General features: G+C 50.7%; 1 protein-coding gene and 1 long non-coding RNA gene across 17 annotated transcripts in view; both read left to right on the forward strand.

Annotated features, from left to right (window-relative positions):
• Nucleotides 1-1,002: 1,002 nt before the first annotated feature.
• Nucleotides 1,003-21,064, forward strand: LOC119566934. The gene is made up of 2 exons (XR_005226523.2): nt 1,003-1,563; nt 18,220-21,064. It is a non-coding gene; the product is annotated as an uncharacterized LOC119566934 (long non-coding RNA).
• Nucleotides 21,065-22,080: 1,016 nt separating this feature from the next.
• The window catches only part of LOC102944278 (P-selectin), a 48,298-nt gene continuing 44,001 nt past the window's right edge, over nt 22,081-26,377 (forward strand). For 14 of the 16 annotated variants that reach the window (XM_037906845.2, XM_043552950.1, XM_043552949.1 and 11 more), the window contains exons 1-2: nt 22,082-22,213; nt 24,365-24,455. In XM_037906845.2, coding sequence (XP_037762773.1) covers nt 22,211-22,213; nt 24,365-24,455 — 94 coding nt within the window. In that variant the 5' untranslated portion in view covers nt 22,082-22,210. Of the gene's footprint in view, nt 22,214-24,364; nt 24,456-26,377 lie in introns of all 16 variants that reach the window. The other 2 variants (XM_043552963.1, XM_043552952.1) reach the window with 2 other exon arrangements.

The raw sequence follows: 26,377 nt of genomic DNA on the forward strand, positions 1-26,377 counted from the left end.
GTAGTTCCCAGGATCCTCCTTCTTCCCTTTTTTAAAGATGGGCACTACATTAGCCTTTTTCCAGTCGTCTGGGACTTCCCTGGATCGCCATGAGTTTTCAAAGATAATGGCAGATGGCTCTGCAATCACATCCGCCAACTCCTTTAACACTCTCGGATGCATCACATCCGGCCCCATGGACTTGTGCTCGTCCAGCTTTTCTAAATAGTCCCGAACCACTTCTTTCTCCACAGAGGGCTGGTCACCTCCTCCCCATGCTGTGCTGCCCAGTGCAGTAGTCTGGGAGCTGACCTTGTTCGTGAAGACAGAGGCAAAAAAAGCATTGAGTCCATTAGCTTTTTCCACATCCTCTGTCACTAGGTTGTCTCCCTCATTCAGTAAGGGGCCCACACTTTCCTTGACTTTCTTCTTGTTGCTAACATACCTGAAGAAACCCTTCTTGTTACTTTAACTTCTCTTGCTAGCTGCAACTCCAGGTGTGATTTGGCCTTCCTGATTTCACTCCTGCATGCCCGAGCAATATTTTTATACTCTTCCCTGGTCATTTGTCCAATCTTCCACTTCTTGTAAGCTTCTTTTTTGTGTTCAAGATCAGCAAGGATTTCACTGTTAAGCCAAGCTGGTCACCTGCCATATTTACTATTCTTTCTACACATCGGGATGGTTTGTCCCTGTAACCTCAATAAGGATTCTTTAAAATACAGCCAGCTCTCCTGGACTCCTTTCCCCCTCATGTTATTCTCCCAGGGGATCCTGCCCATCAGTTCCCTGAGGGAGTCAAAGTCTGCTTTTCGGAAGTCCAGGGTCCGTATTCTGCTGCTTTCCTTTCTTCCTTGTGTCAGGATCCTGAACTCGACCATCTCATGGTCACTGCCTCCCAGGCTCCCATCCACTTTTGCTTCCCCTACTAATTCTTCCCAGTTTGTGAGCAGCAGGTCAAGAAGAGCTCTGCCCCTAGTTGGTTCCTCCAGCACTTGCACCAGGAAATTGTCCCCTATGCTTTCCAAAAACTTCCTGGATTGTCTGTGCACTGCTATATTGCTCTCCAAGCAGTTATCAGGGGAGACTACTGATATGATATGGACAAGAGCACATGAACACACCTTTGGGCCAAGCAATGCTGAACGCAGGTCTTGGAAATGCAGGCCCTTCGAGGAATGAATGCCTTCCAACTAGCTACTAAACTGCCTGCTAACTGTACTTGGACTAATGTAGCTGTGCCTTCAGACAGACCTAATGGACACTCATTCACTTCTTGGTCATATTACTCATGTTATAGTATTTTAATTAATTGTATTATTATATTAATTGTATTATTGATCATATTCATGGGGTACTTAAGGTTATGTGCTGCCTTAGCCTTTCCCCGAAAGCCATACTTGTAAATTCAGCGGCTTACCCCTTTTATGACCTGCTTTCTCTCTCTCCCCTTAGCATGAGCAGTGGACCAAGCCATCGGGCTAACCGCAGCCAGGGCCACCAGCTCAAGTGTCCCGCCGTTCAGTGTATGGGAAGAAGGGAAGCCTCGGCAAATCTAAAAACTCAAAAACCCAAAGCCCTGAGGTAAGTGGGGAAATGGGATACCGGGAGGAAGCACAAGCAGGAGAGCGCAAGAGGGGAGGACTCCTGCCTCATACTGAGAAAGCGGGACAATCAGCGAGTTATCTTAAGTGCCTATACACAAATGCAAGAAGCCTGGGAAACAAGCAGGGAGAACTGGAAGTCCTGGCACAGTCAAGGAATTATGATGTGATTGGAATAACAGAGACTTGGTGGGATAACTCACATAACTGGAGAACTGTGATGGATGGATATAAACTGTTCAGGAAGGACAGGCAGGGCAGAAAAGGTAGGGGAGTTGCATTGTATGTAAGAGAGCAGTATGACTGCTCAGAGCTCCGCTATGAAACTGCACAAAAACCTGAGAGTCTCTGGATTAAGTTTAGAAGTGTGAGCAATAAGGGTGATGTCGTGGTGGGAGTCTGCTACAGACCACCAGACCAGGGGGATGAGGTGGACCAGACTTTCTTCCAGCAACTAACAGAAGTTACTAGATCACAGGTCCTAGTTCTCATGGGAGACTTCAATCACCCTGATATCTGCTGGGAGAGCAATACAGCAGTGCACAGACAATCCAGGAAGTTTTTGGAAAGTGTAGGGGACAATTTCCTGGTGCAAGTACTGGAGGAACCAACAAGGGGCACAGCTGTTCTCGACCTGCTGCTCACAAACTGAGAAGAATTAGTAGGGGAAGCAAAAGTGGATGCAAGTGCTGGAGGAACCAACAAGGGGCAGAGCTCTTCTCGACCTGCTGCTCACAAACTGAGAAGAATTAGTAGAGGAAGCAAAAGTGGAACCTGGAAGGCAGTGACCATGAGATGGTCGAGTTCAGGATCCTGACACAAGGAAGAAAGGAGAGCAGCAGAATACGGACCCTGGACTTCCGAAAAGCAGACTTTGATCTCCCCCGATCGCCATGAGTTTTCAAAGATAATGGCCAATGGCTCTGCAATCACATCCGCCAATTCCTTTAGCACTCTCGGATGCAGCGCATCCGGCCCCATGGACTTGTGCTTGTCCAGCTTTTCTAAATAGTCCTGAACCACTTCTTTCTCCACAGAGGGCTGGTCACCTCCTCCTCATGCTGTGCTGCCCAGTGCAGCAGTCTGGGAGCTGACCTTATTTGTGAAGACAGAGGCAAAAAAAGCATTGAGTACATTAGCTTTTTCCACATCCTCTGTCACTAGTTTGCCTCCCTCATTCAGTAAGGGGCCCACACTTCCCTTGACTTTCTCCTTGTTGCTAACATACCTGAAGAAACCCTTCTTGTTACTCTTAACATCTCTTGCTAGCTGCAACTCCAGGTGTGATTTGGCCTTCCTGATTTCACTCCTGCATGCCTGAGCAATATTTTATTCTCCTCCCTGGTCATTTGTCCTATCTTCCACTTTCTGTAAGCTTCCTTTTTGTGTTTAAGATCAGCAAGGATTTCGTAGATTGGAAAAAGGCTAATGTAGTGCCCATCTTTTAAAAAGGGAAGAAGGAGGATCTGGGGAACTACAGGTCAGACAGTCTCACCTCAGTCCCTGGAAAATTCATGGAGCAGGTCCTCAAGGAATCAATTTTGAAGCACTTGGAGGAGAGGGAAGTGATCAGGAACAGTCAGCATGGATTCACCAAGGGCAAGTCATGCCTGACTAACCTAATTGCCTTCTATGATGAGATAACTGGCTCTGTGGATGAGGGGAAAGCAGTGGACGTGTTATTCCTTGACTTTAGCAAAGCTTTTGACACTGTCTCCCACAGTATTCTTGCCAGCAAGTTAAAGAAGTATGGGCTGGATGAATGGACTGTAAGGTGGATAGAAAGCTGGCTAGATCGTCGAGCTCAATGGGTAGTGATCAATGGCTCCATGTCTAGTTGGCAGCCGGTATCAAGTGGAGTGCCCCAAGGGTCAGTCCTGGGGCCGGTTTTGTTCAATATCTTCATTAATGATCTGGAGGATGGCGTGGACTGCACCCTCAGCAAGTTTGCAGATGACACTAAACTGGGAGGACTGGTAGATATGCTGGAGGGTAGGGATAGGATACAGAGGGACCTAGAGAAATTAGAGGATTGGGCCAAAAGAAATCTGATGGGGTTCAATGAGGACAAGTGCAGGGTCCTGCACTTAGGACAGAAGAATCCCATGCACTGCTACAGACTAGGGATCGAGTGGCTAGGCAGCAGTTCTGCAGAAAAGGACTTACAGTGGATGAGAAGCTGGATCTGAGTCAACAGTGTGCCCTTGTTGCCAAGAAGGCTAACGGCATTTTGGGCTGTATAAGTAGGGGCATTGCCAGCAGATCGAGGGACTTAATTATTCCCCTCTATTCGACATTGGTGAGGCCTCATTTGGAGTACTGTGTCCAGTTTTGGTCCCCACACTACAAGAAGGATGTGAAAAAATTGGAAAGAGTCCAGCGAAGGGCAACAAAAATGATTAGGGGGCTGGAGCACATGACTTTTGAGGTGAGGCTGAGGGAACTGGGATTGTTTAGTCTGCAGAAGAGAAAAATGAGAGGGGATTTCATAGCTGCTTTCAACTACCTGAAGCGGGGTTCCAAAGAGGATGGATCTAGACTGTTCCCAGCGGTAGCAGATGACAGAACAAGGAGTAATGGTCTCAAATTGCAGTGGGGGAGGTTTAGCTTGCATGTTAGGAAAAACTTTTTCACTAGGAGGATGGTGAAGTACTGGAATGGGTTACCTAGGGAGGTGGTGGAATCTCCATCCTTCGAGGTTTTTAAGGCCCAACTTGTGAAAGCCCTGGCTGGCATGATTTAGTTGGTGTTGGTCCTGCTTTGACTAGATGACCTCCTGACGTCTCTTCCAACCCTAATCTTCTATGATTCTTCTATGATTCTGTGAGTCAAAGAAAACAAAGCTGACGATCACACAGTCAGGGCTATACTTGAAAGAAGTTTCCACACATCAGACTCTCTGACTCCCCAATCAATGAGGCAAATAGTAAATAGTGTAAATAGTGCCTGGCTCAGGGCAGTCAAAGGAGAGAGTGACTGGGCACAAGTCGGTTGTGCTGCTAGAAGTGTCACTGTACTGTGTCAAGTTTTACTATATAGTCTGCAGTCAGTCAGGAAGTAAGGGGGAAATGGAAACAGGGAATGGGGGTGGGGAATTGGAATCATGTTTTGCTAAGGGGGGGGAATGGGAACAGGGACACAGGTGTAAGGCTCTGTGGTGTCAGAGCTGGGAAGGGGGACACTAAGGAAGGAAACTGAAATCATGCTTGCTGGAAGTTCACCCCAATAAACATCGAATTGTTTGCACCTTTGGACTTCGGGTATTGTTGCTCTCTGTTCATGCGAGAAGGACCAGGGAAGTAAGCGGGTGAAGGAATAAGCCTCCTAACAATGCTGTCAGTAGGCAGCATAGAGGAGACTTGCCTTTAAGTGCCGCCTGTCCGATGTCATAGGTGGAGCTGGGTGAATAACTGACTTTTCAGTTTGGCAGCCGTTTTGGGAGGGGGGCAGGGAAGTTTCGGTAGAACGAATCCAAAATTTTTCAGAATTTTTGGCAAATCAAAAACTCCATTTTGACCCAAATCATTTAATTTTTGAGCATTTTTGAAGAGCTAGAGTCACAGACTGGCAGAGGAGGCGGCGCCTCCCTTGTAACCTTTAGCCCACTGTTTAGGACTACTGCTCTGTGATATCAGAGATCCAGGTTCAAATTGCAACTCTGGAATAAGGTGTAGAAGTGGGGTCTTCCGCATCCCAGGTGAGTGCCCTAAGCAATGGGCTGTAGAGTCATTATTGCTCCCTTTACCCAGTGACTATTCAAGCATTTTATGCAAAGTGAACAGCCTCAGCTACTCATCCCAGAATAGCCACTAGCCCAGGCCCTGGGCCCTGGCTCTGATCCAGATCCAGAGCAACAATTCAAACCTGTGTCTACAACATCCCCAGCAATAGTCCTAGGCCCAGGCTGTTTGGTTTAGGCAAGGAATAGGCCATCTGGAAGATGCTGGTTGTGGACAGGGAAGGTAGAAATCTTTGTGAGGGAATTTCAGGAATGGTTTGGCCCACAGCTGCCATTATCCATCTGTCCAAAGTAGCAATGACCCCTGGGGTCAGGAAGCGGATCAGTCTAGCCCCGTGTCCTTGGACAGACGAGCAGTGAACGGGTTTTGGAGGGAGCTTGTCTATTGAGTCCTGTTCTGGATGTTCCTGCTGAGAGGGCTTCTGGAGTAAGGGCTACCCTGGGAACCAGAGCGGGAGAGAAGCCCTGAAGGTGCTGCTTGACCATGTACCAGGCCTGCATCCCTTTGTCCAGTGAAGGGAGGGACTTATCTCATTGGTGTCCTGTCCCAAGAGCAGCTTTCCAAAAGGGGGTCCACCTTCACAGAGGCCATCAGATTTTTGGTGATCACTCAGTGCTTAAGGACTTTGCAAGAGCTCTGCTCTATTCTGTGTCCGGTTCCAACTGTCTGTGTCTAAGAACAAGAGCTGCACATGGCTCCGCCCAGACTGGGAAGCTCAGCCCTTGAAGGTGCAGTCCTTAACAGGACAATCAGTGTGACAGTCTGCCTTCCAGGACTGGCTACCACTTCCCTGAGAGCAAAAGGTAGGGAGTGCAGCGAGACAGCTGAGCCATGGCTGGTGCTGGAACCGTAGTATCCTTAGGCTTCTGGCTTCAGCAATGCGCCTGTCCATTCCAGAACTGCACGGTGAGGAGCGATCAGCACTGATGTTCTGAGGGCTACCGGAGGCACGTTCTCAAGAGGTGATTTTACCTCTGTATTTGGCCCTGGTGCAACCGCTGCTGGAATCCTGTGTCCAGTTCTGGTGCCCAAGGATGCTGATAAATTGGAGAGGGTTCAGAACTACCAGAATGATCCAATGATTGGAAAACCTGCCTCATAAGGAGAGACTCCAGGAGCTCAATCTGTTTAGCTGAACAAAAAGGTTAAGAGGTGACTTGATCACAGTCTATAACTACCTGGGGAACAAATATTTAATAATGGGCTCTGCAGACTAGCAGAGGAAGGTAGAACATGATCCAATGGCTGCCAGCTGAAGCTAGACAAATTCAGACTTGGAAATAAGGTGTACATTTTTAACAGTGAGGGTAATTAATCTTGGGACCAATCTACCAAAAGTTGTGGTGGATTCTCCATCACTGGCAATTTTAAAATCAAGATTGGATGTTTTCCTAACAGATCTGCTGTAGGAATTATAGTGGGGCAGTTCTCTGGCCTGTGTGCTACTGGAGGTCAGACTAAATGATTACAATGGTCCCTTCTGGCCTTGGGATCTATGAATCTACCAAGAACCAGCATTTGAAATTAAGCTGGAAGCCTGATCTGCAAATACCTGGTTCCCAGGGCCAGACAGTTGACTGCATCTGAGGATGCAGTGAGGGAGGCGGACCGGTCAGAAAGCTCCAGGATCCTGAGCTGCCCAGTCTTGGCACAAGTTAGCGTTGCAAGAAAACCACTTTCACCTGTGCCGCTGGCATAGGATCCAATGCCAGAGGAGAGTCAAGCATAAGTCTCTTCTGGGACACTGCCAACTCTCATGCACCACTCTAAACTCCACTCCCCGCTTGGGATGCCCCCAGTTCCTCTCCTCCCCCTATACTAGGTAGGCCGGGGGGATCTGGCATAGGGGGTGCTATGCCAGCTCTGCACAGGGGAGGCCTCTGCCTGTTTTGGACAGCTGGAAGCCCACTTGTGCCACACAGTGGTAAAGTGGCTGCAGTAGAGCAGACCATCCATCCCCACTTCACCGCAAGAACGTGTGTCCCGTTGTCCGATTTGGGTGCTCCTTGCAGAGGGGCTGGTGTCAGTCTCTGAGCTGGGCAGGGACAGGCTCCCCTGACTTTAGCCACAGTGCTTTTTCAATCCAGCCTAGTAAAACATCAAACGCAGCAGGGCTGGGGATCCCCCAGCAGCCCAGCAAGGTGCCCAAACCCAGCAAATCTTCACAGGAGCCAACTGCCCAGCTTTCTTGGGAAATCCCAGCCCTTACCTGCCCCCAGGCTGGAGAACAGCCAGAGAGCAGCCCAGCCATTAGCAGCTGCTCTCATTTCTGCCCATCTCTGGAACGGTGCCCAGAGCTGAGCAAGCAGCACGCTGGAGACACTCCAGTGCCGGGAAAACGGGTCAGCTGCTACCATCTTGGCCAGCTCCTGGGGTTAAACCAGGGACCTCCATGTGCTGCTACTGGTTAGCCAAAGAGTCTGGCTCCGTGGCTGTGGCTGTGGCTGGCAAAGTCTCCCTCCCTGAGGCATGCCAACCTGAACATAAAGAGCCCTGGGAGCTGGGTTTCAGGGGCAGCTCTGCAAAGATAGGGAGGTCTTGTGCAAGCAGGAGGAAAGGGCCTCAGAAAAGCACAGCATGTGTCTTCTAGTGAAAGGAGGGTGGAGCTGGCAGGATTGAGCAATCCACCGGGAGGCAATAACTCATGTGATTTGCTCAACTGGAAATGGCTTTGCCACTGCGGCCTTCAACTTCCTGCACAGGGTCGAAGGGGCACTTCCCGCTGCACTCTGCTTGATCTGCCCGGGGGCCGGGCAGTGTACTCTTAGTGAACAGCAGTGGGGTGGAGTGGGGGCAGTGGGAGATGACTGGCACCTGGCTGAAGACAGGAACTGGGATATGCTTCTTTGCCGGCTGAATGGGTGAAGCGGAGCTGTCATTAGTCGACTGTCAAATCCCTTCCTTCAGCTCCGCTGCTCAGCCCATTTTACTGGCAGATGCTGCTATAGCTGCAGAGGTCAGCAGAGTGACAGTTCTACAGCTAAAACAACGAGAAGTCCTTGTGGCACCGTAGAGACTAACAAATTTATTTTGTGGGCTAGACCCCACTTCACCAGATGCATGGAATGGAAAATACAGTAGCAGGTATATATACATAGTACACGAAAAGATGGGAGTTGCCTTACCAAGTGCGAGGTCAATCTAACGAGACAATGCAATTAACAGTAGAATACCAAGGGCGGAAAAATCACTTTTGTAGTGGTAATGAGGGTGGCCCATTTCAAACAGTTGACAGGAAGGTGTGAGTAACAGTAGGGGGAAATTAGTTACATTATATTCAGTATATAGCTATTCATATTAATTATGTGGGTGTTCATATTATCAAATAAGGGTTTTGAGGGTGTTGTAGTAAATGTGGGTATTTACATATTAACTTAGATAAAAGAGTGTGATGTGATTAACTCAGGGCTTACTCGACAATTGGGTTGAGGGGAACAAGTACCGCAATAAAGAAGCCTGTTTACCCAATCTGCCTCTGGGTCCTCCTGCTCATTCTAACAAGAATCACAGAAGATTAGGGTTGGAAGAGACTTCAGGAGGTCATCTAGTCCAACTCCCTGCTCAGAGCAGGATCAACCTCAACCCCAGCCAGGGCTTTGTCAAGCCGGGCCTTAAAAACCGCTAAGGATGGAGATTCCACCACCTCAGTAACCCAATACAGTGCTTCACCACCCTCCTAGTGAAATAGTTTTTCCTAATATCCAACCTAGACCTCCCCCACTGCAACCTGAGACCATTGCTCCTTGTTCTGTCATCTGCCACCACTGAGAACAACCTAGCTTCATCCTCTTTGGAACCCCCTTCAGGTAGTTGATAAACAGAGGCTATCCGTGCTGAAACAATCCTATATAGATCTGACCGTTTCATTTCACTGGCCATTCAGAGAACTATGTACACACAGGCTCAAGGATTGTAAGGCCAAGTTTAGGGCTATTAAAATGTAGGGGGTCATTCTTTAGTACTGGCCTGAATGATCATTACCGGAGCTCACACGCACATGCATTCAGCCAACCAGAAGAAGGCCAACATCTGTGCAGTTATGGACACAGGGCCTAATTCAGCTCTGCTCTGAGCTGGCACACCGCGCCTGCTGTCATATTGCAGCACACTCACATCTGGATAGATGCATGCTGGGTTCTGCTCCAGGGTCTGCCCCTAACCTGCTGTGTGACCTTGTGGAAGTCACTTCACCTCCATTTCCCTGCCCATAGAATGTGGGCGATGCTCACCTACCTCCGCGGGCAGTGCTGACGGGAGGGAGGCACAGACCTGCAAGCCATTATTACTCGTGCATGCTGATGTCAGATGTCAGCATTTGCGTTTGAGATCCCTCATCCCTCCCACAACATGTGTCTGACCTGAGCTGCACAAGCCAGGGAGGGTGGAGAATGACCCTGGAAAAGGGCAGAGTCCTTTGGCTCCGTAGCACTGAAGGACGTGCTGCACCAGGGAACAGCCTGCCCTGCACCATGCTCCCAGTGGGCTTGGTGTGCAGTGCAGAGGTGGAGTCCTGCCCCAGCTGTTAGCACCTAAGCTGCAGACAGCAACAAGCATCGCAAGGGGCTAGTAAGTGCAGCAAGGTACAATCCACAGGACATTACCGCAACGGCCACAGGATTCCTGCAGCTCCTTCTTACTGCCCTGGGCGGGGTGCTGTGGCCCCACACCTTGCCCAGCTGAAAATCTGGAGTGCAGCTGTCGCCAGAGTGACCTTCCCAACACATGGTGGCCAGTTCTGTGCATTGCACTGAGGAATGGAGGGAGTTAGATTATTCCAACATCAACGAGTTTCAGCTCTTCCCCAAAGGGCAAAAGTGTTGGGAGAACACAGGGCTCAGGGAAAGGCTGCCCCGGCTTGTCTTCTGTGGCCTTGTGCCAAAAGAGTGACTCTCAGGGTGGCTTGGTTCCTGTGTGGTTTTCTGAAGCCCATTACACAACAGAGGAAGCATGTGCCCTGTAGGCTGTAGCCTCTGCCCTGCTGGCTGCATGCCCTAGCCAGCTTCAATCAGCCAGCACTCCAGGGAGAGCCACACAGGTGCTGTCTGGGGAGAAAGAGGAAGCACAGGCCACCCCACTAGTACCCCTGAGCCACTACTCAGTGGTAGCAGTGTTGGGAAGGGGGCACATAAGCATGCTCTGTTTACTTCTCTCTGGCAGTTACTGTCCTCAGTGGGAGCAGCTAGAGCCACCTGTGTGGCTCTCCCTGGAGTGCTGTCAGGGTGGGGTTCCTGTGTGGTTTTCTGAAGCCCATTACACAACAGAGGAAGCATGTGCCCTGTAGGCTGTAGCCTCTGCCCTGCTGGCTGCATGCCCTAGCCAGCTTCAATCAGCCAGCACTCCAGGGAGAGCCACACAGGTGCTGTCCGGGGAGAAAGAGGAAGCACAGGCCACCTGTGTGGCTCTCCCTGGAGTGCTGGCTGATTGAAGCTGGCTAGGGCATGCAGCCAGCAGGGCAGAGGCTACAGCCTACAGGGCACATGCTTCCTCTGTTGTGTAATGGGCTTCAGAAAACCACACAGGAACCCCACCCTGACAGCACTCCAGGGAGAGCCACACAGGTGGCTCTAGCTGCTCCCACTGAGGACAGTAACTGCCAGAGAGAAGTAAACAGAGCATGCTTATGTGCCCCCTTCCCAACACTGCTACCACTGAGTAGTGGCTCAGGGGTACTAGTGGGGTGGCCTGTGCTTCCTCTTTCTCCCCAGACAGCACCTGTGTGGCTCTCCCTGGAGTGCTGGCTGATTGAAGCTGGCTAGGGCATGCAGCCAGCAGGGCAGAGGCTACAGCCTACAGGGCACATGCTTCCTCTGTTGTGTAATGGGCTTCAGAAAACCACACAGGAACCAAGCCACCCTGAGAGTCACTCTTTTGGCACAAGGCCACAGAAGACAAGCCGGGGCAGCCTTTCCCTGAGCCCTGTGTTCTCCCAACACTTTTGCCCTTTGGGGAAGAGCTGAAACTCGTTGATGTTGGAATAATCTAACTCCCTCCGTTCCTCAGTGCAATGCACAGAACTGGCCACCATGTGTTGGGAAGGTCACTCTGGCGACAGCTGCACTCCAGATTTTCAGCTGGGCAAGGTGTGGGGCCACAGCACCCCGCCCAGGGCAGTAAGAAGGAGCTGCAGGAATCCTGTGGCCGTTGCGGTAATGTCCTGTGGATTGTACCTTGCTGCACTTACTAGCCCCTTGCGATGCTTGTTGCTGTCTGCAGCTTAGGTGCTAACAGCTGGGGCAGGACTCCACCTCTGCACTGCACACCAAGCCCACTGGGAGCATGGTGCAGGGCAGGCTGTTCCCTGGTGCAGCACAGTCCTTCAGTGCTACGGAGCCAAAGGACTCTGCCCTTTTCCAGGGTCATTCTCCACCCTCCCTGGCTTGTGCAGCTCAGGTCAGACACATGTTGTGGGAGGGATGAGGGATCTCAAACGCAAATGCTGACATCTGACATCAGCATGCACGAGTAATAATGGCTTGCAGGTCTGTGCCTCCCTCCCGTCAGCACTGCCCGCGGAGGTAGGTGAGCATCGCCCACATTCTATGGGCAGGGAAATGGAGGTGAAGTGACTTCCACAAGGTCACACAGCAGGTTAGGGGCAGACCCTGGAGCAGAACCCAGCATGCATCTATCCAGATGTGAGTGTGCTGCAATATGACAGCAGGCGCGGTGTGCCAGCTCAGAGCAGAGCTGAATTAGGCCCTGTGTCCATAACTGCACAGATGTTGGCCTTCTTCTGGTTGGCTGAATGCATGTGTGTGTGAGCTCCGGTAATGATCATTCAGGCCAGTACTAAAGCATGACCCCCTACATTTTAATAGCCCTAAACTTGGCCTTACAATCCTTGAGCCTGTGTGTACATAGTTCTCTGAATGGCCAGTGAAATGAAACGGTCAGATCTATATAGGATTGTTTCAGCACGGATAGCCTCTGTTTATCAACTACCTGAAGGGGGTTCCAAAGAGGATGAAGCTAGGTTGTTCTCAGTGGTGGCAGATGACAGAACAAGGAGCAATGGTCTCAGGTTGCAGTGGGGGAGGTCTAGGTTGGATATTAGGAAAAACTATTTCACTAGGAGGGTGGTGAAGCACTGTATTGGGTTACTGAGGTGGTGGAATCTCCATCCTTAGCGGTTTTTAAGGCCCGGCTTGACAAAGCCCTGGCTGGGGTTGAGGTTGATCCTGCTCTGAGCAGGGAGTTGGACTAGATGACCTCCTGAAGTCTCTTCCAACCCTAATCTTCTGTGATTCTTGTTAGAATGAGCAGGAGGACCCAGAGGCAGATTGGGTAAACAGGCTTCTTTATTGCGGTACTTGTTCCCCTCAACCCAATTGTCGAGTAAGCCCTGAGTTAATCACATCACACTCTTTTATCTAAGTTAATATGTAAATACCCACATTTACTACAACACCCTCAAAACCCTTATTTGATAATATGAACACCCACATAATTAATATGAATAGCTATATACTGAATATAATGTAACTAATTTCCCCCTACTGTTACTCACACCTTCCTGTCAACTGTTTGAAATGGGCCACCCTCATTACCACTACAAAAGTGATTTTTCCGCCCTTGGTATTCTACTGTTAATTGCATTGTCTCGTTAGATTGACCTCGCACTTGGTAAGGCCACTCCCATCTTTTCGTGTACTATGTATATATACCTGCTACTGTATTTTCCATTCCATGCATCTGGTGAAGTGGGGTCTAGCCCACAAAATAAATTTGTTAGTCTCTACGGTGCCACAAGGACTTCTCGTTGTTTTAGCTGTAGAACTGTCACTCTGCTGACCTCTGCAGCTATAGCAGCATCTGCCAGTAAAATGGGCTGAGCAGCGGAGCTGAAGGAAGGGATTTGACAGTCGACTAATGACAGCTCCGCTTCACCCATTCAGCCGGCAAAGAAGCATATCCCAGTTCCTGTCTTCAGCCAGGTGCCAGTCATCTCCCACTGCCCCCACTCCACCCCACTGCTGTTCACTAAGAGTACACTGCCCGGCCCCCGGGCAGATCAAGCAGAGTGCAGCGGGAAGTGGCCCTTCGACCCTGTGCAGGAAGTTGAAGGCCGCAGTGGCAAAGCCATTTCCAGTTGAGCAAGTCACATGAGTTATTGCCTCCCGGTGGATTGCTCAATCCTGCCAGCTCCACCCTCCTTTCACTAGAAGACACATGCTGTGCTTTTCTGAGGCCCTTTCCTCCTGCTTGCACAAGACCTCCCTATCTTTGCAGAGCTGCCCCTGAAACCCAGCTCCCAGGGCTCTTTATGTTCAGGTTGGCATGCCTCAGGGAGGGAGACTTTGCCAGCCACAGCCACAGCCACGGAGCCAGACTCTTTGGCTAACCAGTAGCAGCACATGGAGGTCCCTGGTTTAACCCCAGGAGCTGGCCAAGATGGTAGCAGCTGACCCGTTTTCCCGGCACTGGAGTGTCTCCAGCGTGCTGCTTGCTCAGCTCTGGGCACCGTTCCAGAGATGGGCAGAAATGAGAGCAGCTGCTAATGGCTGGGCTGCTCTCTGGCTGTTCTCCAGCCTGGGGGCAGGTAAGGGCTGGGATTTCCCAAGGAAGCTGGGCAGTTGGCTCCTGTGAAGATTTGCTGGGTTTGGGCACCTTGCTGGGCTGCTGGGGGATCCCCAGCCCTGCTGCGTTTGATGTTTTACTAGGCTGGATTGAAAAAGCACTGTGGCTAAAGTCAGGGGAGCCTGTCCCTGCCCAGCTCAGAGACTGACACCAGCCCCTCTGCAAGGAGCACCCAAATCGGACAACGGGACACACGTTCTTGCGGTGAAGTGGGGATGGATGGTCTGCTCTACTGCAGCCACTTTACCACTGTGTGGCACAAGTGGGCTTCCAGCTGTCCAAAACAGGCAGAGGCCTCCCCTGTGCAGAGCTGGCATAGCACCCCCTATGCCAGATCCCCCCGGCCTACCTAGTATAGGGGGAGGAGAGGAACTGGGGGCATCCCAAGCGGGGAGTGGAGTTTAGAGTGGTGCATGAGAGTTGGCAGTGTCCCAGAAGAGACTTATGCTTGACTCTCCTCTGGCATTGGATCCTATGCCAGCGGCACAGGTGAAAGTGGTTTTCTTGCAACGCTAACTTGTGCCAAGACTGGGCAGCTCAGGATCCTGGAGCTTTCTGACCGGTCCGCCTCCCTCACTGCATCCTCAGATGCAGTCAACTGTCTGGCCCTGGGAACCAGGTATTTGCAGATCAGGCTTCCAGCTTAATTTCAAATGCTGGTTCTTGGTAGATTCATAGATCCCAAGGCCAGAAGGGACCATTGTAATCATTTAGTCTGACCTCCAGTAGCACACAGGCCAGAGAACTGCCCCACTATAATTCCTACAGCAGATCTGTTAGGAAAACATCCAATCTTGATTTTAAAATTGCCAGTGATGGAGAATCCACCACAACTTTTGGTAGATTGGTCCCAAGATTAATTACCCTCACTGTTAAAAATGTACACCTTATTTCCAAGTCTGAATTTGTCTAGCTTCAGCTGGCAGCCATTGGATCATGTTCTACCTTCCTCTGCTAGTCTGCAGAGCCCATTATTAAATATTTGTTCCCCAGGTAGTTATAGACTGTGATCAAGTCACCTCTTAACCTTTTTGTTCAGCTAAACAGATTGAGCTCCTGGAGTCTCTCCTTATGAGGCAGGTTTTCCAATCATTGGATCATTCTGGTAGTTCTGAACCCTCTCCAATTTATCAGCATCCTTGGGCACCAGAACTGGACACAGGATTCCAGCAGCGGTTGCACCAGGGCCAAATACAGAGGTAAAATCACCTCTTGAGAACGTGCCTCCGGTAGCCCTCAGAACATCAGTGCTGATCGCTCCTCACCGTGCAGTTCTGGAATGGACAGGCGCATTGCTGAAGCCAGAAGCCTAAGGATACTACGGTTCCAGCACCAGCCATGGCTCAGCTGTCTCGCTGCACTCCCTACCTTTTGCTCTCAGGGAAGTGGTAGCCAGTCCTGGAAGGCAGACTGTCACACTGATTGTCCTGTTAAGGACTGCACCTTCAAGGGCTGAGCTTCCCAGTCTGGGCGGAGCCATGTGCAGCTCTTGTTCTTAGACACAGACAGTTGGAACCGGACACAGAATAGAGCAGAGCTCTTGCAAAGTCCTTAAGCACTGAGTGATCACCAAAAATCTGATGGCCTCTGTGAAGGTGGACCCCCTTTTGGAAAGCTGCTCTTGGGACAGGACACCAATGAGATAAGTCCCTCCCTTCACTGGACAAAGGGATGCAGGCCTGGTACATGGTCAAGCAGCACCTTCAGGGCTTCTCTCCCGCTCTGGTTCCCAGGGTAGCCCTTACTCCAGAAGCCCTCTCAGCAGGAACATCCAGAACAGGACTCAATAGACAAGCTCCCTCCAAAACCCGTTCACTGCTCGTCTGTCCAAGGACACGGGGCTAGACTGATCCGCTTCCTGACCCCAGGGGTCATTGCTACTTTGGACAGATGGATAATGGCAGCTGTGGGCCAAACCATTCCTGAAATTCCCTCACAAAGATTTCTACCTTCCCTGTCCACAACCAGCATCTTCCAGATGGCCTATTCCTTGCCTAAACCAAACAGCCTGGGCCTAGGACTATTGCTGGGGATGTTGTAGACACAGGTTTGAATTGTTGCTCTGGATCTGGATCAGAGCCAGGGCCCAGGGCCTGGGCTAGTGGCTATTCTGGGATGAGTAGCTGAGGCTGTTCACTTTGCATAAAATGCTTGAATAGTCACTGGGTAAAGGGAGCAATAATGACTCTACAGCCCATTGCTTAGGGCACTCACCTGGGATGCGGAAGACCCCACTTCTACACCTTATTCCAGAGTTGCAATTTGAACCTGGATCTCTGATATCACAGAGCAGTAGTCCTAAACAGTGGGCTAAAGGTTACAAGGGAGGCGCCGCCTCCTCTGCCAGTCTGTGACTCTAGCTCTTCAAAAATGCTCAAAAATTAAATGATTTGGGTCAAAATGGAGTTTTTGATTTGCCAAAAATTCTGAAAAATTTTGGATTCGTTCTACCGAAACTTCCCTGCCCCCCTCCCAAAACGGCTGCCAAACTGAAAAGTCAGTTATTCACCCAGCTCCACCTATGACATCGGACAGGCGGCACTTAAAGGCAAGTCTCCTCTATGCTGCCTACTGACAGCATTGTTAGGAGGCTTATTCCTTCACCCGCTTACTTCCCTGGTCCTTCTCGCATGAACAGAGAGCAACAATACCCGAAGTCCAAAGGTGCAAACAATTCGATGTTTATTGGGGTGAACTTCCAGCAAGCATGATTTCAGTTTCCTTCCTTAGTGTCCCCCTTCCCAGCTCTGACACCACAGAGCCTTACACCTGTGTCCCTGTTCCCATTCCCCCCCCTTAGCAAAACATGATTCCAATTCCCCACCCCCATTCCCTGTTTCCATTTCCCCCTTACTTCCTGACTGACTGCAGACTATATAGTAAAACTTGACACAGTACAGTGACACTTCTAGCAGCACAACCGACTTGTGCCCAGTCACTCTCTCCTTTGACTGCCCTGAGCCAGGCACTATTTACACTATTTACTATTTGCCTCATTGATTGGGGAGTCAGAGAGTCTGATGTGTGGAAACTTCTTTCAAGTATAGCCCTGACTGTGTGATCGTCAGCTTTGTTTTCTTTGACTCACAGAATCATAGAAGAATCATAGAAGATTAGGGTTGGAAGAGACGTCAGGAGGTCATCTAGTCAAAGCAGGACCAACACCAACTAAATCATGCCAGCCAGGGCTTTCACAAGTTGGGCCTTAAAAACCTCGAAGGATGGAGATTCCACCACCTCCGAATCCACCATGACATCACCCTTGTTGCTCACACTTCTAAACTTAATCCAGAGATTCTCAGGTTTTTCTGCGGTTTCATACTGGAGCTCTGTCCAAATTTCCACTTCTTGTAAGCTTCCTTTTTGAGTTTAAGATCACTGAAGATTTCACTGTTAAACCAAGCTGGTTGCCTGCCATATATGCTATTCTTTCTGCACACAGAAAACTACCTGAACAACTGCCATGTTGGCTTTGCGGCCTGCCAAACAATACTTGCATTTCTTTCCTTCTTTTAATCCCACACTCCCTATGCATTTGATGCCACCAAATTACTGGGAATTAACACAGCCTCTCAGGCCGGCCCCACTGGTGTATATTTACTCCACTAAAATGTACAATTCTACCTAAGACACTTTGCAAAGGGAAGATAACCATCTAGCACACAAATCTAGGTTTGATTTACATTGGCCAAGTGCCTCTTAGTTTTTACTGGACTGCACTGCAGGTTCCTCCTTTTGTCTGGTATTCATTATTCTGGAGCCAAGGGCAATTCTTTGGAATCAGAAATGTGTGTAGCTAAGGATGTTCTTATTTTGCTTTTGGTTGGAAGTGGGCAGAGTAATTCCTGACAAAAAAAAAATCCCTCCAGGGCTATTTCACCTGGAAGCAGGACAGAACAAAAGACTCCAACAGAATACAGAGCAATCCTAGATGAGACAGAGACAATGGGACCTAGTTTTGAAGGTTTAATGAGAGAAAAAAGAGGAAATTGGAAAACTTGAGGAAATGTATTCACTGTCCTACCATGAACCCTTCATTCTAATGGCTGTGGGAAGGGGGAGAAAAGGACACCCACATATCCCATTCCTCACAAGTACAAGACAATAGTTATCTAACCCATCCTAAAAAATGAACACGCCTGTAATTAGCACAATATCAGACAATGCTTTCCATTCTGGGAGACTGCTCTGTTAAGTCAGCATCTGATTAGGCTCCAGTCTCCTAGAGTAATAACACCTGGCTTTTATACAGTGTTTTCCACCAGATAATCTCCAGGAGCTGTGCAAAGGAGCTCAGTGTCCTTATTCCTATTTTACAGATTCAGCAGCTGAAGCACTGGGAGAGGAAGGGACTGTTAGAGCACTTTCCCTTCACCCTTTTTCTGAGTTCTTGTCACACAGACAGAAAGCAGAAGACAAGAAGTGCAGGCAATGTGATGTTTATTGGGGTTAGTTCCAAGCAAACATATCCATAGCTCTATACACCAACAGAGTCTCTTCCCCAGTGTTCAGTTCCCAGCTCTGATGCCGCAGAGCATTTACCCCATGTCCCCTTTCCCAGCTCTGACGCTGCAGAGTGTTTACCCCATGTCCCCCTTCCCAGCTCTGATGCCGCAGAGGCTTGCCTGTATCCCTGTTCCCCATTCCCTATTCCCATTTCCCATTCCCCACCTCTTCCTCATTAGCAGGCCCAAATATACCTGCAGTGCATGCCCTCGGCCCCACCCCTTACTACTTATGGTCGTGTTCCGTTTCGGAGGGTTGTGAGTCTAGGGTCTTCGTCCCACCTCTTTTGTATCCCATGGGAGGGGGGAGGAGTGAGGTTGTGCTCTGGCCAAGGCTAGGCATTTCTTTGGCCTTTTAGTGTTTCTTATGCCTCCCACCCCCATCCCTCCTTGCCCCACCTAACTGGTTGCTTGACCTTGGCTTGAGAAAGGAGCCAGGCAGCCTTTCAGTGTATGTTCATATATTACACTCCCACCATGCCCCATAACACTTTAGCTCCATCATTTATCTTTTCTCATTGTACTAAAAGCCCCATCTGGTTGTGGGAAATGCAACACACAGTGTCTTTGTTCATTGTTCTTCACACATATTAGATATAAGAGTATCAAAAAGTCAAACCCAAACTTCTATCTCAGGCTGACAAACAAACCTGTATACTAACAGGGACTTGCCCAAGATCCCTCTGCAGCCTAGCCCAGGTCTCCTGAGTCCAGTCCTATGCTCTGTCCACTAGACTAGCTCAGACATATTTCATTTTGTCCGTTCAATTTAACGTATCGCAGCCAGTGTGCCAGGGATAGCTGTTGTGGGTCTGCTTAAGCATTTCTAGTCTTGCCCCACTGTGCTCTGGCTTGGTGCTTTCTCTCACTCCCACCTTCTGGGACGATGTTTTTAGCCTGTCAACAAGACAGAGGAAGCTGGGTCCCAATGCCAAAAGTGACTGAGACACTGGGAGCCTGGGTCTGCTCTGGGTCCCCATGGACATCAGTGACTAAGGTGCTAAGTCACTCAGGTGAGCCAGGCACAGTCCTTCATCTGGTAGGGTTCTGGGAGAACGGGGCTGGATCACTGTGATCCTGGCATGGATGGGTGGGCCCATGATGGACTGGAAGGGGCAGCCTGTATTCTGAAGGGATTTGAGAGACTCTGTTTCTGGAGCCAAGAGGCTACTTCACCCCATCTCAAGGTGTCACTTAGTCTAGGCAGGTTCTTATACTGCACTCATCTCTGAAGCATCCATGCAGCATCCAGTTGGGAATTAAGGACTGGGACTGACATCTGTCATGTGGTGTTTGTTCTCTCATGCTCTCCATGTGGCAAAAGCATGTGGAGGGCGTGTCTTGTTTTGGTAAGGTTTTGTACGTAGATAGTTACACACACTGCTCTGTGTTTCCAGTAGAGAAAGCAAGTCCAACCCAGGCTCCTGGTCCTTGCAGCGGGAATGGGGACATTTGGGACAGGTCTGAGTTTTGTGGGGAGCTCGTTCCACTGTCTGGGGCCAGCCGCCGAGTAAATTCTGTCTCTTGCACAGCTGAGCTTTACCCTGGTGACAGAGAGAGTCCACTGGGCCAGAGCAGCAGAGCTGTCACCCACGGTCTCGTCCCTGGGCCCAGGCCATGGAGCGCCTTGAAGATAAGGGCTGAGTTTCCATCCAGCCTGTCCTACTGGCTGGCACTTGGGGTCCTAGCCATAGATCCTCCCACTCCCTGCCCCATTGCACGTAGAGAGGGGGAATCAGAAGTGCAGCCCCTCTTCTCCACTTGTGCCGGGATCTGCACACTCTAGATGGCTGTGCAGGGGCTGGCCTTCCCCCCCACCCCACTCCGCTCCCACATCCCACTGTATAGAGGCCTTGGGACTAGGGACTCACAAAGGTACTTAGATGCTGTGACACTCAGGCCCCTTGGCAAAGGGGCCCTTGTTCTTTGCAAACAACTTTCATCTCAGACCTGACAAACTCACTATACCAATCATGTATTGCAGGGTATTTATCCATAAGGGGTAACATGTAAGGTATCTACAGAAAGCTCGTAACTTGTCAAGGCTCAGAATCATTGTGAGATGTGGGTAAAGTAATATTTAAGGAATAATGTAACTATAGTGACAGTTTGCTTGGCCTCAGAGTAAAAGTTAGTCCCCAAGGGGGTAATGTGCCTTAGTGATGGCTGTCACCTCTCCCTGGTTAGCTGGTGATGTAATGCCAGGCTAAGTTGTATAGTCTTGCTCCATCCCAAGACTTTCAATGGCAAACCCTCAGAGACAACTGCAAACAATCGAAACCACTTGGAAGTAAAAAAGAAACATTACAACAGACAAGGGATTGCCCTGCCTGGGAATAGAGACAAAAGACTTTTCAGTATAACATTGAAGGGGAGAGGCCCCCTGAATCCATTCATTGAGGAGACATCTTGCTGAATGGGGGTGTTTCATGAACGTTTGGATCCTGGTTCCTGTGACACTAGCCAATTCTGCAACAGACTGCACTTTTGCGGGGGGAGGGGGGGAGGTATTTTGCCAGCTAGGAAAGAGAACTATTGATAAGTGTGGCCCTAGTTTGCATTTTATGGTTTGGTTTTGTATTGTAACCACTGGTTTCAACTGCTCTCTTGTTTCTAGTGGAATTCCCTCTTAAATAAACCTTCTCTTGTTTCACTACAAGTGCTGTGTGGTTTACAGGAGCAATGATTTAAGATGAAACTGGTAAAGTGGGATATGTTGTTCCTTTGGGGACAGGGGATCTGGGCTTTCTGGGAGTAGCCAGAATCAGGGGCTGGATATCACAGGGGAATGATTCAAAGGGACTGGGGGGCACCTGTGAGGCAGACAGGGCTGGCCTAACCCGTAGGAGAGTGCTTGATGGGCTGGTGGGATTAGGGAGCTGACCCCAGCCACCACAGCAAGGCTCCCTCTGGCTAGAGGGTGACTCACAGTCCTGGGTACCCCAAGAATATCACAGGCACCTAAACACCAGACTTAAGCGCCTAGGTCTGGGGTTTAGGTGCCTAAGTCTCAGTTTAAGGCTTCACTGAGATCCACAAAACTCCCACTGGCCCACGTAGGCACCTAAACTCATTTGGCACCTACGTTTTCAGGGAAAAGTTCCCTCCACACCTAAGTTTGTGCCTCAAGGCATGTGCCCTGCTGCCTCCCTCTAGGCACCTGGGTACTTAGCTCCTGCCTAAACCCCAGTGCGATCTGTGAATCGGGAGAAGACAGGCCCCATCTGACTTGCATGCAGGGCCCGATCCAGTATGCACGCTCAGAGGCCACCTACTGGAGCAGGTCCCATCAGAGTCTGGCTGCCAGAGAAGGAGGTGATGGTGTCCACTATATGGCTTCTAGCCCACGGGTTAGCACACTCAGCTGGCCTGTGGGAACCCCAAGTTCAATTCCCCCATTTGCCTGCAGTGGAGAAAGGATTTGCACAGGGGTCTCCCACCTCTCAGGAGAGGTTTCCTAACCACTGGGCTAAGGGCTATTCTGATGGAGGATCCCTCAGTTTCAGCTGTTGTATTCTGGATCAATACCAAATCACTGGAGCAGGGGGACTGGGCCCTGGATTTCCCACCTCCCAGGTCAGTCCCTACCCACCAGGCTTCACAGTCACTCTCTCTCTGGCCCAATGACTCTTGAAGCTGTGACTCGATGTGGGGGGAGGAATAGGAAAGGGATGCAGTGAGGTTCTGCACACGTGAAAGGAAGTGCTGCAACACACAGCCAAGCAGAGGGACGGCTTAAGTCGTCTCTGGTCCAAGGATTGAGCGAGAGGGGAGGAGAGTGGAGGCTGGCAGGTCGGCACTGGAGATGGTAGGTCTAGCACTTTCTTCTACCTGGGGACATGGTTAGCTTCACCTGTGCAGTGTTGAGGAAAGAGTGAGGCAGGCAGAGGAGCTGCTGCTCACAAGGGAGAGCTACAAGCTGGCTCCTTAGCGACAGCCCTCACCCTCTGCCCCAGACGCCTCTGAGTGTGGGTACAGGGGACAGTGCCAGGAACAGAGACCCCAAATGGCCCCCAGAGCAAGACCCTGCATGGGCAACAGAGACGATGCCCTGACAGTGCCTCACAGACCTGTGCAGAAGGAAACTCTAGGTGGTGAGGAGGGTTGAGTTATCTCCTATGCTCAACTTTCCAATATTAATTGAAATGAGACCACCCAGCTTCAACCAGCAGAGCCCCACTGCCCAGCCCTGAGCTGTCAGAGGAGGCCCCCCACCCAGCTGCCCAGCCCTGAGCTGTCAGGAGAGTCCCCCCTCGCTGTCCAGCCCTGACATACCCAGAGGAGCGCCCCCTCCAGCTCTGAGTGAGCAGAGGATCCCCGGCCCCCACTGCCCAGCCCTGAGCTGCCAAGGAGAGCCCCCCACACACTCCCACCCAGCCCTGGTCTGCCAGGGGAGCCCCCAACACCCAGCCCTGAGTAGCCAGAGAGAGCCCCCCCCAGCCCTGCTGCCCGGCCCTGAGCAGCCATGGGAGCTCCCCCACCCCAGCTCTGAGCTGCCAGGGAAGCCCCCGCTCCATTACCCAGCCCTAAGCTGACAAGGAGAGCCCCACCCCCACCCACCCACACCGAGCCCTGAGCTGCCAGGGGAGCCCCCACCATCCAGCACTGAATGGCCAGGAAGAGATCCTCCCCTGCACTGCCCAGCCCTGAGTGGCCAGGGAGAGGCCCCCCCACCCCACAGCCCAGTCCTGAGCTGATAAGGAGAGCCCCCACCCCCATTGCTGTGCAACTGGGATTTCACTCAGTCACCTGAGCTGGGCAGCTCTCTCTCCCCCAGCAAACCCATTAATATCCCCTGCACATCAGCTGGAGATCCCAACCTGGGAAGCAGAGCTAAAAGTTAAAAACTGCATGGGGGGGCACTCTTCCCCTGCTTTTCCCTTCCCTTCCTTTCTGCCTTCCCTCTAGAACTCCTACATTAATGACTTCACTGAATGCTAGCCAATGGCTCCCTGTGCCCCCCAATTCCAGCCAGGCGGCTGGTACAGCCGGGCTTTGTGGGCATCACTGGGAAGAGCTGGTGCACAGACGGTGGAATAGCAGCAACCCCAGCATGAGGATTGGTTGGGAAAGTGGTGATGGGCTACCATAGACAGCCTCATTCAAAGCCTCCTTGCCAGCCAAAAGACAACATGGAGCCTCTCAGGCCAGCCAACCCCGGGAAGCTGAGACCTGGATGAGAGGAGCAGCCAACACTACAACCCTTGCCACACCACCACCCTAACTTAACTGGCTCAGACCACACCCCTCCTTTCCCCCAGATCTCTGGGCAAGGCTGGGCTCAGCCCCTGTTGGTAAGATGCCAGAGGGTATATCTGCACTGTGTTTTAAATACACAGCAGTGCGTTTCACAGCCCAGGTCTACAGACTCAGGTTCGCAGAACTCACACTATGGCCCTACACACAGCTGTGTAGACATTCAGGCTGATGCTGGATCCCATCCTCTGAAGCCCAGGGAGAGGAGGGTCATGATGGTGCAGCTTGCAGCATTTCAGGTTTAGACCCATGGGAGGTTACCATTTTTTCTAATTCTAATATAACTCTATTACACCTGAATATTGCTCTGATTGACTGAGATGCTCAGCTGTTTATCTAATTTATGGACAAAAACTGCCTCCATCCTCTGAGCTGAACTCATGACACTGACCAACAACATCTCACACTCATAGTCACGTTCTCCAGGACGTTCATTAACAACCTGTTGTGGAGATGATGTTGCTAAATCAAATCACTTGCCTAAAATTCCAGCTGTTCCTTCTTCCCCTGTGGACGCTGGCAGCTCTTGCCCTTTGAGATTTTGCGTTTTATCTGCATTGTGAATATGAACTAATCAGAGATTGCGTCTGTGCCAGCCAGGTGTGTCCAACAGTATCTGTTTCAGCTCAGTGTGTCAAATATGCCTGGACCTGCCTGCTGTGAAGTACTGAGGGGTTTATGGACATGTTTTTCTGACCCCCAGGGCAGCGCTGTAGGACTCTGCTCCAGTCCAAGGGCTTGGGGATGTGACTGGAATATCGCCCGACTCCTGTGTTTTGCTGCCATTAGCTGGGGTAAGCCTTCCTGCAGCTCTCTGATGGCCTGCCGCTGACCTTGCCAGGGGAGAATTCACAGAGGTATCCCTGGGAAAGCCCTGGGAGGGAAGTGGTATTGTTGTGGCACCAACAGTCACACCTGCTCTGCACAGGGACATTTCACTGGCAGGCACATTGAAACAATTTCATTTGGGCCAGAATTCCCATCCTGAAGTGATTATTTAGGGACCTAAATCCTATTCCTCTTAATCCCTTCTTTTGGCCCCTCCTGTATCCCAGAAACCAGTAGAGTCCCTAGAAATTATCTGAGAAACACAGCCCCCTGAGTCTGAGGGAGCCAGGCACTTCCACCCTAGTTACAGTGGAGAGGCCTTCTCGGCCTCCCAAGGCAGCTCACAGTTCCCCAGCCAGGCCAGGTGCCGATGAACTCCTCTGCAGAGGCATCGTCCAGGCCAGCTCTCTCCTCTGTCTGCATTTAGAATGTCTGGACCCCATTTCCAGCACCGGCACCAGCAGCAGTGCAAGTGTTGGGGCAGACAGAGTGCAGGGGGTTGGCACCTGTCGTGAATTAGAGGGTCTGGTCCAGGGGGGTAACCCCTTTAGTGTGCCAGACTTCCAAGGACACGCCACGTGACTATTACTGCAGGCCTGGGCCTTCAGATTCCAGCACCCCTATTTCTCACTGTGGCTATCTGCAGCAAATCCAGCCGAGTTCAGACACCTGAGAGAGCTTGTCCCATTTTAGGGAGCAATGCACCCATCAGATTATTTGGCAGCCTTTTCAAAACTAGGTAGCTTTGATTAGTTACCTGGAATGCAGCATCAGTGAGTCCTCAGTCAGCATGAGACAGCCAAGCTTCAGAGTCCATATCAGGAGGAGCAATTGTTTTGCCATGCCCTGATTCTCCAGGGTCCTTCTTCACTCTCTCTGACCCTGTCCATCTGCTCATCGCAGCAACCTCTACAGACAGCCACTTGCCACCTCATCCATTTGTCTCCACATATAGCCTTTTCACTCTGATTCCCTGCAGAGGGTTAGAGGAAGTTAAGCATTAATGGCCCAATACTTGGCTCTTCCATTATCAATTCAGGGTCTCCAATTCCTGTGTGTAGATTCCAGCCAGTTCTTGCTAAGCTGTCTGGTTCCAAGGAGAAAAACCCTTTCTGCCCAGTGGGTAACAATACAAAGTGGAGACACCCCGAGGTTTATAACAATTGTACAAAAAGTCCCCACATTTCTCATAGCACCTCTCAGAAAAACTGCTTGACACTGTGACTGTGTACAATTGTCTCCTTGCAAGTAGCCCCTCCAGTCATGCCATCTCCGGCTGGCACCCAGAACCCAGTTCAAGCAGCAGCTCCCTGGTGCACAAGATGATTGCTCCACACCTGGCCAGCTTGTGCTTGGAAAGCCCAGCTATCACATCTCCTCCAAGAACAGGTTGCTACTCGCCTCTCCTGTATGGATCCTTCCCTACCTGTTGCAGAGAGAGGAGAGCCCTCCCTCTCTCAGCTCTGCTCTCAGGTACACAGGCGCAATCCGCATCAACTGAGTTGCACCTGTGAATTGGAGGCTAAACCTCAGCCCACAGTTCTCCTTGTAGCATTTTCCATGAGGAGATTAGCTGTGAAACATGGCACATGCTGTTGAAACATGGATGTGCTGTGCACATATCCGGGGCCAGTGGCATTAATTTCAATGGAGCAGTGCTGGTTTACACCAGGCACGGAGCTGTCCCAGAGTGGTATCTACAACGCAAGAAACAGGGCAAGGAAGAGAACATTGTTCTTGGGTGAGTTCCTTGGCGCAGGCTGGTCTGTGCTGGGTATCACTTTTGTCTTCTGCCTACTGCCTTGTCATCATTCAGACTGAAGAGTCTTTGATGTCTTTGATGTCTGTTCAGACCTGAGCATAGGGCCTGAGGAACTACTCTGCCTGG

Source organism: Chelonia mydas, chromosome 8 (genome assembly GCF_015237465.2).
Source record: "Chelonia mydas isolate rCheMyd1 chromosome 8, rCheMyd1.pri.v2, whole genome shotgun sequence".
Lineage (NCBI taxonomy): Eukaryota > Metazoa > Chordata > Testudines > Cheloniidae > Chelonia > Chelonia mydas.